Below are 18,013 nucleotides of genomic sequence, written 5' to 3' on the forward strand. Positions count from 1 at the left end.
CCCATCCTGTTATTGGACTTTAAGAACAGATTTAAAAATGGAGCTTTATTATTCCATTTCCTTAGTTTTCCTTGGCCTTTTCAAGGAATGTAGGCAGTGTATTTTAAAATGAATGTCAGGGGAGCGATTTTAAAGGCACCACTCAAACACAGTTGTGTTTGCTCACCTGTCAGTGCCGCTCCTCCTTGCCGAGGCCCGCCCGCCCGGCATCAGCCCTGCGCCGCGCACGCCGCGTCGGGGCCCTGGCGGCGCTGCTCACGGCCGCCACCACGAAACCCTGACGACTTGCATGCAAAGCGGTGATATTTACATTGATATGGTGGTGAAAGCCTCAGTTTTTTTTCCCATTTCCTGGCTGGTATGTGCAATGTGGAATTGCAACACTGCATTTACGTGCATTTTTGCCTTTAAAATGCTCTGTGGTGTTGCAACATTTGAGAAATTCCCAAGGACCCTTAATCTTCCTGCAAACACTGGTTCGTGAGCCAACAATCTGCTCAGCGTCTCATCTCCTCAGGCCCCTGCTTCGTAATTCCGAGTTCGCATTGTGTATCTTTAAGATGATTGTCCCTGTACTGTCTTTTAGTTTAAATTTTCCCCTTGAGGATACCAACAGAAGAATGAAGCAGAAAAGATTTTTTTTGAAAAAACATCCTAGCTGCTTTCAGGAGCAGTTGTTGAACTTAAAGCTATGTTGCCTATTGTTTTCCATGAAATCTCATTTAAAATATTTTATTAAGGCAAAAAGACTTGCATTCGGGGCTAAGGACCAGTGAGCAGTAGCCATGGCAACCAAGAAGCCATTTGGGAGGAGGGAAAGAAATGCAGTAAAGAGTAAGTGTTTTAATCCTCAACTTTAATCCCTTTACTTCCGGTTCTCAAAATGAAATATAAATCAGGCACCATGGAGCGTTGCAATTTTTATCTGAAAGGGATGTTGGCAAAAGAGGATTAGTAATGGACAGACGTGTTCAAGGAATTTATTCACACAATTTGTTGTAAAACTTTTGGGACCACGAGTGACCAGTTCTTTTGAGTGGCATCAGTGAGAACCAACAAAACATACTTTGAAACTGATTAGAGAGCCGGCGCAGGGGGACACCCCTCTTTGCTGTTATTGTTACATCATTTCAGCCTGTGGTAATGACATGAGAAACCAAGGCATTTCCTTCGTTCCCCAGTGGGGAGGTAGGAGACTGGGGGTGGGGAGGCGTCTCGTTGGTAGAATAGAGATATTCTTTTGATCTTCAGAATACTAGGGAAAAATTAAGTCACAGTATTTCGCATGCTACCTTTCCTTGATGTTTGATTACTATGGGAGTTTTACAAAGATGTGTGTTTTTTCCCACTTCACCAGATCTTGGGTTTCTGCTCAAAAGCTTTAGTTTCTGCGGACAGTAAAACAGAATTCTCAGGAAGATAGATTGTTATTATTTCTTAGTGTCTCTAAGAAACACTAAGATTTTTGTTTCTAAGATTTTCTTTTATGTGAAGTACTGCCGACTTGTTAATTTCTGATTAAAAATAAAATATCTAATTTTCTTTCTTTAAAGTCAAACCAAAAATATGCCCCCCACAACACTGACTTTAAAATGTTGATTGGTTGACTCTGTGCATCTCTTTTCTCTAGTTCTACTTTGGAGAATCACTGAGGAGAAAAGGGAGACATGTCTGGTTATGGCACTGTTCTTTCCCTCAGCATATATATAAGAGTGTGTCTTTGATAAGTTTATTTCTGGTGGACAGGGCTCTTTGCAGAGATCTGAAGTCGGTGCAGCTAGTGCTGGTTTCCTACAGTGTCAGAATGTGGAATTACTTCCAGTAATAGCATCTTCCCAAGAGGGTGCTAAAAATGGTGACAGACAAGCAACATGAGGCCCTAGAACACTTGAGAGTGGGGTCAGACACAGCAGAACACTCTGTGTTTGGAGTTCTTCGTAGGCCTCGAGAGCAAAAGCATCCACGGCAGGACATGGGGAAGGAAAACCGCGCCGCGTTCTCCAGCATGGAGGACAAGGCTCGGCTTTGACACCTGTCTCCGCTTCCGCACCTTGGCCTGGTCCCCTGTCTCCTCGCTCTGTCAGAACCAGCGAGACTGGTGTCGTCTAGGACAGAGCTTCTGAGATGTAACCCTGGCACCAGGAGTGGACGCTGGCAGCCCTCAGCATCCTTCCTCACTTCCCTTGGATTTTGGCCTTTCTAGTCTAGATTTCTAGGGCAGGGTTAATATATATATATATATATATATATATTTTTTTTTTTTTTTTAATTTTTAATTTATTATTTTTTTGAGATGGGATTTTTGTTCATTGCGTGGGGTGGATGGTAATAAGAAAGACAAAAATGAAGTCAGTGTCCAGAGGAGCAATAGTAGATTCTAAACATGAAAATGGCTTTGGCACAGACTGCAGGAACCCGTAGACTGGAGAAGTCCAGTTCCTGTCTTGGGCTTCGCCCTAAAGAGCTTCTCTGAACCAGACCTCCTTTCCAGTCACCAAAGAGAAGAGCTTCGTTTCACCAAACCATCCAAAGGTCATGTGATTCAGGCGTCACTGTAAGATGTGCTGCTCTCGGATGAGAGGAGAAATTACCTTCAATGAAATGCTTCTGTGCAATGACAAAAACACCACCACAGGCAAGCTCGTGTGTTAATGGGTTACCTGAGGGCTTGGGAAAAGGCTCTGGAGCAGTATTAAAGGCTGTATTTGGAGTAGTGACCAGGGAGACCAGGGCCACAGCTGGTCATTTTTTCAACCACGCTTCAGAAGGTGGGAGGTTCTCATCTTGGCTGGGTAGGTTGCCAAAAAGAGGGCGTGAGTGTGTCATATTTCAGGCCCACTCAGCTAGTAATTTCTGTGCTCTTCTTATCAAAAGATATATGCTAGACATTGAACCTTTAAAAGCATGGTAGAAAATTGGATTTGTTCCCAGCCCTTCCAGATGAATGAGAGATATGAAGTATAAATGTAATGAATTAGCATTTCCTATTGGAAGGATTGCTCATTTGCACATTCCAAGAGGCAATTTATAAATGGGAATAGTATTATCCAGTAAAATTTGGCATCAGTGGGGACTGAGTAGTATAAGGAAATAAACTTCCCAAATGTCTTCTATTTTTTTAAACTTCTGTTAAGGTTTCACTTGGCTAATTCCAATTTTATTCTGAGTTGATAATGTTGGCATGCTTAAACTACCTCACTCTTTCTTCCCCATCATATTGCATGAAGACATGATTTTATCTGTATTTAGGGGCTACCCTAGAGAGCAAGCATGGATTAATGAACTCTTAGCAGCTGTTGAGTCACTTGCTATTCATTCATTTAATTGTTCACACACTCCTCCAGATATTTATAGAGTACCTTTGGTGGGGAAAGAAATGCTGTTTTAGGTTGCATAGTCAAACATATGATTTCTGTTTACAAGGAGCTTTTTTGTCTTCTGTGACACACACACGTACTCACACATAATTTATAGATAAGTATTATGCAATGTAGAAAGCCACAAATAGCATCAGAGTGATACAAAGAAGCTGCTGTTGAGATGTTTAAAAACCAATAAATGACTTTGGAATGGAAAGACCTGGGAAAAGGTCAATAAAGAGGTGACATTGAATTGGACCCTGGAGCAGGTGCAGAATGTGTGGTAGATACGCAGAGTCTGGAGAAGAGGGGACTCCAGATGAGGGAGGCTTGTGGCAAGAAGTACAGCGTGAGACATGCATGACATAGATACATGGGACATGAAGTCACACAGCTGGGTGAGAGCCAACCTGTTAAAGCCCACAAGTTTGGGCTGTAGATAAAGCTTGGTGGAGAGTCACTAAAGGGCTTTGAATGGGGAGTGACATTGTCAGCCGTGTACTTGAAGAAAATTAAACTGACTGTTGAGTGTAGGATGGATGGGAGAGCAGAAAGCAAGTGCTCTCCATTGAAATGGCAGCCTTCAACTTCTAGAAGGAGGCATTTAAAAAATTGTACAAACACTCATGCACACTGAAGTCAGCCTTAAATCTTTTTCAGACAATTCATTTTAATTAAATGAAAGGAAGGGAAAAGTGACTTCTGCAGTTAGTCTCTCCCCACACTTCCTAAACTATAGCATAGTCAGGGGCTGTAGTCAGAAAGCAATTCAAAGCCAGACAATAAGGAGCTGGTAAGATGGAGGGGGAAGTAATTACCAGATAGCTGGCCGCTTTAATTAAACCTCGAGAATACTTGAATAGAAGGAAAAATGCTGCACTTGACTGCATGGGATGGAATGTGTGTGGTCACATTAGTGCACTGAGCCGGTGTCAGGAGGGATTTATGAAGTTATGACAGAGGTAAACCCCTCTTCCTGCTCTGAGAACTCACAGCCCCACCAGCAGGCCCCAGAGGGTGAAGGTGGATGCTTCAGGCCAGGTGAAATTCCAAAATAATCGTTCTCTACTTGTCTAAGAAACTATCCTTTAATTTAATAGTCTGCTTTTGAGATGCTCCTCCAGGTGAAGTTTGAATCTACCTTTGACTATGTTCCTTTATGTATCATGTTCCAGTTAGGAAAAAAAAAGTAAGATTCTTAGTGTCAGTTTTAGAGTAATTAATATTGACTCAGGAGGAAAGTGTTTTCACAAATGTAACAGTACAAAAAGTCTGTGCTGAATGCTTCTGATTTCAACATCCTTTTGAATCTTGGCTCCCTAGCTCTGTCCAGGATAGAGATAGTGGTAGAGATTTTGGTAAGTAGGATGTCTAGACGAAGTATTAACATCCCCAAAGTGTTCTGGAAATGTTTTGTTGTTGGTTTTGATTTCTAATATATTTTGGACTTTTCCAAAAGCCCAAAGCTGGCTACATTCTTCTGAGATAGAACCTTTTTAAGGTAATGTTTCCTTCCAAAACTCTCCTAATGTCTTGATTAGGACACTGTTTGGCCCCAGACTCAGTTTATGAGGCCAAGCAGGAACCCAGAGGGTTCTAACTGGAATTACTTCTAACGATCATAATAGCATCTACTTCTAGAAGACTTAAAAAAAAAAAGAGCAAAAAAAATAACAAAAACTCTGTATTATACTCGCCACTTTCTTTAGGTCACTCACGCAATCCTGTAATAACCCCCCCAGTATCGGTGTTATCACCCCTCTTCTACAAAGGATGGTACTAATGCCTTTGGAGGGCGAATGTCTTCCAAATGCCACGTATTAGTAGGTGGCAAGCTGAAATTTGAACTTAGAGCTACTTGGCCCCTAAGTCCCTCTTCTTTTGACCCTTTGTCACATAGCTACGTTATGGCAAATAAAAGGAAGAGATTGATTTTAAAAAAAGAGAAAAACACCCAAAATTTTGGGTGGGAGAAAAAAGAAAATAGAAGTAGTGTTAGTTGCAATGCTTCCGTACCAGATGCTAATGAAAAAAGTAGTAATAGAAATGGTTAACACGTTCTGAGTACTGACATACTATATACTGGTGAAGTACTTTATCATCTCATGTTGTCCCTAACAACTCTCCTATAAATTAGATGCCATTATCCATCTTGTACAGAGAAAAGTAAGCGATAGAGATGCCAAACAGTGTGTTCTCAGTTGTGTGACGTTTCACAAGCAAGGACACAAAAGCTCAGGTTCAGGTAGTTCGGGCCCAGAGTCCACACTCTTACCTTTCATAACCCATATTGTGGCTAAGCTATTCTTTAAGTGGTTGTTGATAGCTTAGTGTCAGTAGGGCGTGGGCTATTTTTAGAGATACAGTAACTCACCCTTGGGCAGAAATTTAACATCATCTTGGGTGCCAGAGGATATTTTTACTAAGTTTGCAAATGGCACCAAAATGGGGAATGCGGAGTCCAACTGGGTGATTGAGTCCAATGAGCTGCAGCCAAGAGATTCTGTACCACTAACAATGGAGCTCCAACAAGTTGTCTTCCAAATACAAAGAACCATCGAAAGTAAAGAGCATCACATAGGACAAAGTGTCTAGGGATTTTACTTAATGGCAAGTTTTATTTGAGCTGCCCTGTAAGCCCCATGAGGACAGGGGACTCAGTTACAGTGTACAGTACTTTACGTCCTTGACCTAGCACGGTGTTGGATACATGGTAAGGGCTCAATAAATATATACTGAATGAATAATAAATGAATACAACATGGATTTAAAAAGCTATTGATTCTGTAGGCTACAGCAATAAAGGTAAAAAGTCTAGGACAAGTGTTCTGTTATACTCTGTCCTGGTCAGACAGCTGGTTCACTGCATTAGGACTGAGATCTCATTTGCACCTTGGCCATCGAGGTCCAGGGCTGAGAGTAATTGGGGTGGTGAATGGAATAATATGCTACCTGGGAGAGAAGACTGGCACTTCAGTGACTTGTGCGTGCCAACTGCTTTGTGAATCCTACCTCATTTAGTTCTCAAAGTGACCAAGGTAGCGCAGTGGTGTTACCCTCATGTTACAGAAGGGAAACTAGATTGAGGCAGGTGACTCTGCTTCCAAGAGTGCACAAGCTCCTTCTACTCAAGTATCCTCTTAGATATTAAAAAACTCAGGATGCTCAGCCTGTAGGAAAAAAACTGCTAAGGGAGGGCTGACTAAGAAACTAAACCACAGCCCCTTTCAGGGCTGAAACTCTAATTCTACAGCATTTCGAGGCTTCTCAAATACTAAAAGAACTATAATGTGAGCAGTTATTCTGTGTGGTCTGGGCGAAGAGGGGAGGAATGAACCCCAGTGGGTGGAAATGATGGGGCAGCAGATTACAATTCAACTTGAAGCCAATTTCTAATGATCAGACCTATTTAGCAATGGAGGGAACAGAGTCGTAAGGGAGTGAATTCCCTGTCACGAAGGGGATTTAGACGAAGGCTGAGCTGGCCCCACCTTCTGTGGTAGTGTTGCACAGTTCAATACCATGCATTTAAATTTAAATTAATTGAAATTAGACAAAATTAAAATAAAGTAAACTCTGGTTCCTCAGTTGCACTACCCACTTTTCAGGCGCCCATTAATCGCACGTGACTAGTGGCTACGAATCAGCACAGCTCAGCACTTTTCTGTCACTGGAGAAAGGTCTGTGGGACCGCTGTAGACTTGGCACGTAAGATTACTGGACTCTAGCTCCTTTTTTCTTAGAAATTGTTTCTGTGAACATTTCCCATCGATCACAGTTTTGGCTAAATAAGCACTAGTCTGGTAGTATCTGTACTGGCACTGATTTTTCATGTCTCTTATTGAGATATACCCCAGCATATTCCATTAGGTATATTCCATTACTCTGGTAGGTTCATTAATCAGCTCTGGGTAACATTTGTGGCCTTTGGAGTCCCTGCTGCAGATAGGAATCCCCTTCTGTATAGAAGTTCAGGGTGCCTCATATTCCCAAAGAGGTTTCTTCTAATGCTGTTTTCACTCTCATATCTTTTCCTCTTCGCAAGTTGGTCATTCACAGGGGAAATGAACCTGATAGCAGATTGCTGGAGATCAATTACCTGTGAGAGGCCAACGCCACTTCATAAATGTCAGTGCTAAAGAATCTCCTACGGGGAGGATTTTTAGATTCAACTGGAAATTAATTGTAATTAATATAATAGGTTAAGTCATTGTAATTATTTTTAAGCCTTTGGGCAATGAGTTAATTCCCGGAGAGCCGCATTGCTCCAAGTGTCATAGAGAATGCTTGATGAGAATGTTCTGGTGCTAAACCCTAACCCTCTGGGAAAAAAAAAGCCTCTTAGTCTCTCCTTCAGGCTGAGTTTCTCCAGAAATATATTTTGGTGGCATTTGATTTCTGGAGAACAAAGGAATCCCTACAAGGTGATGCATAAACATGTACAGCCAGATAGGCCACGCTCACTGGAGGAAGGGAAAACAAAAGGCCTTTGATTGCGCCTCATTTTTTTTGGAAGTATGTCTCACTTCAGACTCACCGAGTGCCTCTGCTCTTGGAATAAAGGTAGTGGAACTGAACATTGAAGAATCTGGGCCCCTTGCCCCTTTCCTAATTATTTCCACTTGACTCACTTAATCTTAGACTATTATTCAGTCATATCTGAAATGAGAAAATGATGGGAGTAGAATTTCCGTCTCTTGTTTCAAGAGCTTATAAACATTAACAGAATAGTCTTGAACAAAAAAAAACAAATAAAAATCACAATGGACGGTGCCGTGTTTTTATATAGTGAGTTAGGAAAAATCCCTGCATTGTTCAGGAAGCAGCTCAGGTTTCCAGATGGAGGAACCTTGTCAAGCCCTGATGGGTGACTTCATTATTAACGTCGAAAAACTTATCATTTGGAACAAATATTTCATAATGGGAGATTGTGCAGAAGCTAAGGAGCCAATTTGTCTACTTGCACCTGGATAGAAATTAAGCCCTAAAATGGGTCATTGAAAATCAGGGTCATTAACACTCGGAGACTCACAGATTGGATTCTGAGGCTCAGACCTGTCTCGTTTCTTCCTGTGTGTCCATGAGCCTTAGTACAGCTTTAGAGATAGACAGAGGCATGAAGTCCTAACCGTTGCTAAGAGCTAGATCAGGACTCAGTGTGCAAAGAAAACTTCCCGACAACTGGAACTGTATGAAATTGTGGCTGACTGCCACGGTGAAGAAGGTGCCGGTGACTACAGGGGATCAGGCCAAGTCTGAGAGCCACCGACTGGGGCTGTGGTGGGAAACTTGTGCTTAAGTTAGAGGTTTGGCCCCAGTGAAACCCGAGGTCCCTTTAAATGCTGATTATTTCTGTACGTTGTGTTTTTTTAAATTTACCTTCCACAAGTATGCTTATAGTATCATCCACGATATCTCAGAACACCCCACTTTCATCAAACATCTAGTTACCCTTGTATGTGAGCACGTCGCATGCCCAGGGAAAGGAGGAGTGTGCGTCTGAGCGTCCTGGGAGTGCTGCCCAGGGGCCCCTGCCCTCCTGAGCCCAGTCAAGCAGAGGTGGGCGTGTTTACTAAGGTGGGCGCTCCGAGCAGCCTGCGAACCAAACATTCAGGTGTGGGAGTTGTTAGGGAAGGGCTCCAGGGAGAGTCCAGGAGGGAGAGGGGGAAGGGGAAGTTATGCGGAGGCCATCCCACTGGGCGCCAGGAGCCTAACTGAAAGCTCAGAGCTGCTTGCACTTCAAGGCAAAGAACTGGTTAGTCCTGTGTGTGTGTGTGTGTGTGTGTGTGTGTGTGTGTGTGTGTGTGTGTGTGTGTGTGTGTGTGTGTGTTGGGGTGGGGGTGCTAGCTGTGTGTGTGTGTGTGTGTGTGTGTGTTGGGGTGGGGGTGCTAGCTGTGTGTGTGTGTGTGTGTGTGTGTGTGTGTGTTGGGGTGGGGGTGCTAGCTGTTGCCTGGAGTGTAAGCTCGCCAGAGCTGGGGAGGGGGCGACACAGAGCTGATCACAGCGGTCAGAGGGGATCTGGGCAGAGCAGCAGCAGCCTCCCTGCTAGAGTTACTATTTTCTGTATCTTTAAGAATTCTCCGTTCGCAGGGTAATTCAGACATGACCTCGTCGTATTTTTTAGACACGTCCACACACCACTAGAGATTGTGAACCTCCTTCAGATAAAGTCGCGTGTCTCCTCCTTACAAATCCAGTTGGCACTGGACAGTTTCCCCGGACGTTGGTGCCACCCTGCCGGGTGCTGCTGGGTTTTAAACCTGTAAGAGGCAGGTCAGTCGGCCAGGTCCTCGTGGACTTTACAGCACGGTTGTGCAGATGAAACTCCTAACAGGAAATAAAGCGCAGTGCGCATGTCCGGTTGCAGGGTCGTTGAAAACAGACTCGGCAGCTCTCCCTGAACCCAGTGTGGGCTGGTCCGGTCCGAAGGGGCTTCATTCAGGAGGGGCGCAGTCAGGTGGATCTTGCAGGAGCTACGCTGGGAAGAGGAAAGTCATTCCAGGCAGGAGGGACGAACACCATAATGAACACAATGTTTGCAGACAGCGGGGCAGTGCTCTTGAAAGGAACGGGGCTTTTGTGGAGGCCTGGAGGAGATGTCTGTCCACGGCGTGGGGGATCCCATTGTGGAGGCTCTTCTTGTCTTAGTCTTTTGGGATTGATGTGCCAAACAATAGGAGAGGACATTTACTTCTCCAGTCCATCGCAGTAAACTCTGTTTTAGGAGAGTCTTTGTGAAGCCCCAGGATGCACTGGTGAGGGTAGAGAGCCCGTGTAGCCCACAGGTTGCTATTAGTGGTCCAGCCCCATCTTTGTCCCTGACCCCACCCTCTGATGTCCACTTGCCTGCAGGTTCCCTCTACGTGGATGTCCTGGGATCATCTGAAACTTAATATATCCCAAAACAATCTGCCAATTTACCTCCAACCTAATCCTCCCTCGTCCTTTGCTATTCCTCTTGCCCAAACTGGGGGCCGTGCTCAATTCTTCTTTTTCTCTCAGATTCCACACCTTTCAACTCCACCTTCAAAACACACACTGACCACGCCTGTTGTCTGGATTATTGAAGTAACTCCTCCTGGGCCTTCTTGACCTTCTACTATCTGTTTTCCACACAATAACCAGAGCTGTTTTGTGTGTGTTTTTAACACTATAAGACGAACCAGTTGCTTTTCTGCTCACGCCCTCCCTTTGGCGTGCTGCTCCAGTGAAATCAAATGCTAAACCTTCCTGTGCTGCAGGCTGGACGTGACCTGCCCTCTGGCTATTGCTTCGATCCCGGGTCCCACACAGCCTTCCCTTTGCCCCCTTGCCCGCCCCCTCCGGGTAACTATCCTTAGAACCCATCTGCTTGCTCCTGCCCTAGATTTCCCCCCTTTGTGTTCCACCTGCATAAAATGCTCTGGCTGCCCGTCTTCTCTCTTCACGTTCTCTCTCTTCATTCAGGTCTCATTCAGCCCATAATGTCCTCTCGTCACAGAGGCCTTTCCTGACCCCGTGTCTGAGAGCACAGGGGAGCATGGAGGAGTGTGGCAGCCCACACGGCCCGGCTCAGCCTCCCAGAGACCGGCGTGGGAGAGGAAGAAGGTCCGAGGGAGGAGCAGGGAACCCGGGAACCCGGAGAGAGATGAGCGACGGGTCCTCTCTGGGAGCGGTGCTGTGGTCAGGGTTACCCCGTGCCAGGATCCTCTCATTTCAGCCTGGCCCTCGAGGCTCAGTGGTTGAGTGTTGAACCAAGAACCAGGAGGTCCCTCTCTTCTTCCTCTCTCTGAAATCAATAAAAATATTTAAAAAATAAAATAAAAATAAAGTAAAATTTAAAAATCAAATCATCTGGCCCTGCAGGGCGTGGCTCAGCGGTTGAGACTCGACCTAGGATCCAGGAGATTGTGGTTCAATTCCCGGTCAGGGCACGTGCCCGGGTTGCGGGTTCGATCCCCATTAGGGGGCGTGCAGGAGGCAGCCGATCACTGACTCTCTCATCAATGATGTTTCCTATCTCTCCCTCTCCCTTCCTCTCTCTTTAAGTCAATAAAATATATATTTTTAAAAAGATCATCTCTTTTCAGGTGTCCTGGGCCATCGTGCCTGTACTCAGGGTGTAGATCTTAGGAACAACACGTGCCCATGCTTTATTTTTCTCAACTGCAGTATTCACATTATTGGCCCAGGACCAAACCAGCTGCCAAAGCTCCAGGGGAGGGGACAGTGACAGCAAACAGCGGTGGTCCATTCTGTTTCTCCATCTCTCCCCCAGCAGGGACCCCTCTCCCTGAAGGGCATGATGTCAGGGTCTGCACCGTGGTGGTGAGGTGTACTGGGAACTTTTCCAGGGAACCTGGGGGCCCTTGGCTCTTTTTCCAACTAGACCAAGATCAACTGATAGGAAGGGGGAAGTGTGTGTGTGCTGTGCGGTGGAGGAAGGAGAATATCGGGATGGGTTACTTCTTGAGCCAGTGTCATACAATTTCAAGGAGCCTCACTGGATCGACACACCTGACCGGGATCCAAGCCTGACCTCTGCTACCTGCGTCATTCCAGCTTTTTCCTCCCTGCGGTGGAAATACAACTGCAGGTACCGCCCAGGGCTGCTGTGAGACACAGTCCTGAGCACACTGTGGAGATTTCATGTATATTTAGTGAACTGAAATGCAGTCTTTAAACGTGTGACGGTGACTGTGCGCTTCCCGCCCTTGGCTGTGGGATCCGTGTGCGTGATGCTCCTTCCTTCCTGACCTGGATTACTCCTCCTGCAGTCGTGGCTTTCAGAGTGCATCCTGCGTCAGCCAGGCTTTTCCAGAGAACCAGTTGGGAGGAGGGGAAAGAGAGATAAATTAATTGATTTCAAAGAGGGAAACTAGCTCACTCGATTGTGAGGTCAGCAAGTCGGGAATCTGTAGGGCAGGGATCTCTGGAGGAGCTGATGATGCAGCCCAGAGGAAGAATTTCTTCTTTCTCAAGGAAGCTGTAGGCTTTTGGCTCTTGAACCCTTTCACTGATGGGGCGAGGCCCTCCTAGATTATAGAAGATAATCTTTATTTAAAGTAGACTGACCATGGTGGGTGTCAACCCCATCTATAGAATTCCTTCACAGCAACACCTAGTGTTTGATTGAATAATTGGGAACCGTAGCCCAGCCAAGGTGACACAGGACTAACCTTCAGTGTGTTCATACCTCACAGCTCAGTGGGCTCTCAAAGAAGGGGAGGCAAAGTGCCTGCATGGCTGTGGATAATAATAAGGGACAAGATGAGACCCTACAAGAGTGCCCTAGTGCACTAAGACTAAAGCCAGAGTGCTCATTGAAGGCTGCGGGGTCCTGCGTGATCCCCCACCTTTCAGACCTCACTCCCCATGCCTCTCTCTAGGTCGTGCCACACTGGCCTCCTTGCCGATCTCTCCTTCTGAACTCTTCCCCTTGATGTGCACTTAGCTAATTTCCTCAGCTCCTTCAAGTCTTCGCTCTAATGGATTTTCTCAACAAGTGCTCCATTCTCCCCAACATTCCTAATCCCACCTACCTTTCTCTCTTTTTTCTTTTTTTCCTTAGCACTTACCAACTTCTATACAATTTACTTATTTAGTTAATTTGTTACTGTTTACTCTGTCCTCTGGAACATAAACTCAGTGAGTATCTTTGTTTTGATCGCTGATACATTTGAAGCCCCTGGAACAGTGCCAGGCATATGCCAGGCATATGGTTGAGGCCCAAGGAAGATTTGTACAATGAATGAATGAGAAAGACAAGGAAGGACGGTGCTCCTCTGGAACCGATGGGGTATGGTTAGGGCAGCTGAGTTGAGCAACTCCAGGGGCGCCATTCGCAGAGACTACGGGGTGAATAAAGGTCCCTGGTGTTGTCCAACACAGCAGCCCCTTAAACTAGATAATCAGTGGGCTCCAATTTCACTTCTTTCCATAAGGAGCAGTAAAGATTCCATAAAAAGCAAGTCTCTCTCCTAAGAGCAGGTATTAGACTGGATTCACTTTAACCCTTTGTATCCCTGTGAAAGAAAATATTTATCCAAATTGATTTTAAGACAGGAATGTCCTGTAACTATTTATTATTATGAGACCTGAAGAGAGACATAATAAGAAATGGTTACATGAGGTTCATGTGTTAAAGACAGTTTAGTTTTTATAATTTCCTATTTTCATCATTTGTTTTCTCCGTAACAAAACAAAACAAAAAAATCTAGCTCTCCTCATCAGGATTCTTAGAGACTGGTGCTTCTGAAAGTATAGTCCCCAGATGAACATCATCGTGACCTGAGGACTTGTTAGAAGGACCCCCCAGACCTGCTGAGCCGGCAGCTCTGGCAGGGCCTGTAGGTGTATGCCCAGGTTTGAGAACCACAGTTAGAGACCATTTCTCATTGAAAAATTGTCCTCTGTTGTCTTTATATTCCTAGCAGCTAAGAAGTGTTTGAAATACACATTATGTAATTTGTTTTATACAAATAGTTGAGTTTCTTACTCCAAAGATGAAGCCCTATTTTATTGAAAGACATCCCTTCCAGAAGATTCCATTCTGCTGTGTGACTCCTGCCTCCCCCATTAGATAATTCCTGAAATGATCTGGAAGGCCCTTTCCTGGTCATCTAACCTGGGAGGCAGGGAGAGAGGGACAGTAAACTTAGATACCATTACTGCATTTCTGTGCATATGGCCCTCTGGCAATTTTGTATGAGGTCCTCAAGGCTTATTCAATTTAAGAAGCCATTTCTAGAACCATACATAATCCCAGAGAAAACCAAATTAACTCTCACCACCAAGTCGTATGGAATCACACTCTTGGAAAATGTGAATACTTGTTGAAGCTAAAGAAGAGTTGCCTGCCTCTGACTCCAGGCGTAACCGTGGCCATGAAATTCCTTGGAAAGACCTCATCGGTACCGATAACTGGAAAACCCTAGAGTAGCTGGTAATAGAAAGCAGAGAGATGTTCACGTCTGTGCTCAGTACAACATGTGGGCCCCAGACCACATCTTAACAAAAGAAGATAAATTAAAAGTGATCACCAGAACTCATTCTTAGCCTTGATTTTTTTCCAGTTTTTCTTACTCAGCATGTGTTAGGTTAGTACCAAAATAACAAACATACTTTCCAAAGGCCCTAAGAGGGTTAGGCATTAACTCAGACAGACTTGGTCAAAGATTCCAGTGTGGCAGAGCTGAGGAAATTATAATATAATTATGTCTCATTCACTCCATGTGTTAAATAAATGCTCCTTCCCTATACTTAGGGTCACTGTGTCATTTTCATATTCTTGGACTAAAGACCTGGACATATGTTTGTCTCTTTATGAAGCTTTTTGAGATCCAAGAAATACTGCTCTCTAAATAGTAGCTTACTGATGTTTTGTGTGTGTGTGTTTCTTTCTGATCAGAGTGTGGGTGTGGATCAGAGTCATGTTGGAGGTGTGCTGTTAGTGTTTAACAACCAACTCTCCATAGAAAAACGCCCCAGTTTGCCCACTTTGTAGCATTTGCCAGTTTCCATGGTGTATATATTCTTATCATGATCCATTTCAAGCTATCAATCTTTGCAAGGAAAGTTTGGAAAAGATACACATGGTTGGTGCTCTTGGGTTGGTAAAGACCAGCTCTGACAAGTCGTTGGAATGCAGGAAATTTGGAAAGCAGAGGAAAGGATTTTTTAAAAAAACAGAGGAAATAAATACATGACATTGCCACTAGGAACAAAAGTCAGTTTTAATATTGGGTTACATTTTCTTACAGTGTTTCGTCTGCGTTTTTATGTGATTGATATTTCGTATATATAATTTTGTGTTTTGCTTTTATCTTCATGAGCCTTATTTTAGTGGTTGCATAATATACCATTAAATTGATATAAGATCATTTATTAGCTCTAATTGTGGACATGTAAGTAACATTTTCTAATTTTTGATATTGCTGCGAGCAATGCTACATATCATTGAAACATTTGTTATAAATCTTCCTTCACCTTCTGGCTATTTCTTTAAGACAAATTTTATGATCAAATGGTTTAAATTATGGGTCTTAAAAAAATATTGCCAGGTACCATCAAGAAAGTTTGTACCAATGTACACTTCTACCAACAATGTTTAAGGATGCCTCTCTCACTGTACCTTAACTACCACTATTCTTTAAAAAATTTTGATAGGTTAAAAAAACTTTAACATTGCCTTTCTTTGTAAGTGTGCTGAACACTTTTATGTTTAGTCATCCTGTTCCGCCTTTTTAAAGCCTTACGTTCATGCCAAGGGCTGTATAGTGAGGCAGTCCCCACGCAGGAGATTCTGCTGTGAGCCTCTTGCCTCAACTATTAGATAATTCCTGGACCAGAGATTATTTAAGAGCTTTAAATGACCTGGAAGGCCCTTTCCTGGTTTTTGAATTGGAGAGGGAGGGAGAGAGGGACTTACTTTCTCTCCCCACGTCCATGTCTGGTTTCATCTTCTATTTCTCTTCTCTAGGCCCCAGGCTCACACCACTCCAGCCTTACTGTTCCTCAGATAGTCCAGGCACACCACGAGGAGGCAGGTTCCTCTCCCATAGATCTGTAGAGCTCGCTCCCTGACTGCTTTCAAAGCTTTTTGCAAATGCCACATCCAAGAGGTTTCCCCTAGTCCCCTCTCTAAAATTGCCATCCCTCATCCCTACTCACCGTCTTCCTTCTCTGCACCACTATTCCACTGTAGTCTAAGTTCCCTAACACAGAATTCCTAGACTCTAGAGGAGCATCTGACAATAAATATCGATGGATGAATAAGTATACTCCGGCCGTATATCTAAAGGTTTAGTTTTGTCTTGATAAAGGCAATATCAACTTATGTTCTTCCCTTAAACACTGGAGATGGTAACTATTTTCAATATCTGTAACAAATATATTGCTAGATTTTTAAGGTATTGTGCTTTTATATAAGCAGAAGATAAGTATTTTTATGTAACTAAATCTTGCATTGTGATTTTTTTCTATTTGATTTACACTTATAAAATTCTTTTTCATAGAGCCATCAGATAACTTTTCACCTAGACTTTATTCTAACATTTTTATGACTTGGTTTTTTTGTAACTCTTTAATAAATAATGTCTTTGTTATTGTGATAAAATGACCATCTACATTTTTTTTTGTCATGTAACTTACTGTTGGGGTTCTGTTTCTGTCAATTACACTGGCTTTTCTTTTAATCGTGCTCCATGATATTTTAAAATTTAACTTTCGTATTTTCCTGTCATGTAAAATCTATAGGCACCAAATCTCAATGGACATTTCTTAATTATCTCAAAGATATTTTCATAGTAGTAGCTCTGTATTTTAAAAGCACTTTCCAATCTGGATTAAATAGACTTCAGTTTGTTTTGTTATCGCTACAAGGTCTGATAAGATACAGAGCAAATAAAAGGAAATCTAATAGGAAGCTGGGTTCTCAGAAGTCACAATATCAGGACTAAAGTCGAATCCGCCTCTAGCCACAATTTTTCCTGAAGCACCCGCCAGGTCTGGAAAGCTGACCCATTTATTGAGTCCCTTCAACCCTGAGCTTAACCCATAGCTGCTGCCGGAGGGGTATCTGTGCCCTGCGCCGGGGGTGACGCAGGCCAGGGAGGGAGCCCAAGCAGCAGCCTGCCTTTCCCACCTGTCCTCTGCTTTCTCCCCAGCTGCGGCCCAGCGCGGAGCTCCACCCGGACCTGCTCACCGAGTGCCTGTCGGTGCAGCCCCTGCAGCCGGCCGCCTCCCCGAGGGACGCCGCGGACGGCGCGGTGGGACGCTCCCCGGGGCCCGGGCCGGGGCCCGACCTCTACCCAGGTAACGAGGCCCAGGCAGGCCCGCCGCACCACCCCGTGTGCCCTAGGCCCCTGCCTCTGGCTACAGGGAATGCTCACGTGAGAAAACTTCTTCTAAAATCATCTGTGTTTCGCTCTATCAGCGGCCTGTAAATGATCCCCCTCCCCGCCTTCCCATCTGAATTCCGAGCTGGGTTTGGCAGCAGACTATTTTTGCCATTAAGAAACAGTAAAATAATGCATTAGCTCTTTTAGTTCTGGACTTCTGCCAAAAGTCCAGGGCACCCGACCTCCCCAAGTGTCTTAAATTTATTAACTGATAGAGTAGAAACTCAAAGGAAAGGCTTCCCCCGTAAGCAGGTAACAGGCTCCATGTGGATTTCTTAATGGAACAGTCATTGTCTTCTTTGCATTTTAAAAGGAAGCCTCAGGTTTCTAAGAAAAATACCACACCAGTAAACCAACTTGTAAGAAGGTCCGTTATTGTGTGTCAACCACTGAGGGGTGTAGGGGAGGAGATGGAGTGGGAGTCCCAGACCAGCTTACTTCTGCCTGGGCTTGAGCAGTAGATGACTCTGTATTTAGGAAATTTCATGTGTGTAAGGAAAAGTAAGAAAGGATTAATATGCAATAAGGAAGTTATTTTTTTCATTTACATTCCTAGCTTGGAATTTGGTGCATTTTCCACTGTCATAATGGTGATGTGCTTCTGCTAACATAATTGCGCAGCCTCCTCACATATGGAAAGTTCTTCCTGTCATGTATGACTGTGAAAGCAAAGGTCCCACCAGCGCCACATTTCAGACAATGAGAATTTTCTATTTTCTCTGGATTGCAAATCCCACTCCCACCCCCATCTGATTCCAGAGCCAGATTTTGGCA

At 44.2% G+C, this 18,013-nt stretch overlaps 1 protein-coding gene across 1 annotated transcript in view; it reads left to right on the top strand.

Annotated features, from left to right (window-relative positions):
• The window catches only part of GLIS3 (GLIS family zinc finger 3), a 409,424-nt gene that overhangs the window by 330,004 nt on the left and 61,407 nt on the right, over positions 1-18,013 (top strand). Inside the window, exon 8 of the mRNA XM_087822681.1 lies at positions 17,006-17,153. Coding sequence (XP_087678807.1) covers positions 17,006-17,153 — 148 coding nt within the window. The remainder of the gene's footprint in view (positions 1-17,005; positions 17,154-18,013) is intronic.

The sequence above is a fragment of the Miniopterus natalensis genome, chromosome 12 (genome assembly GCF_054644295.1).
Source record: "Miniopterus natalensis isolate mMinNat1 chromosome 12, mMinNat1.hap1, whole genome shotgun sequence".
NCBI classification, from domain to species: Eukaryota; Metazoa; Chordata; class Mammalia; order Chiroptera; family Miniopteridae; genus Miniopterus; species Miniopterus natalensis.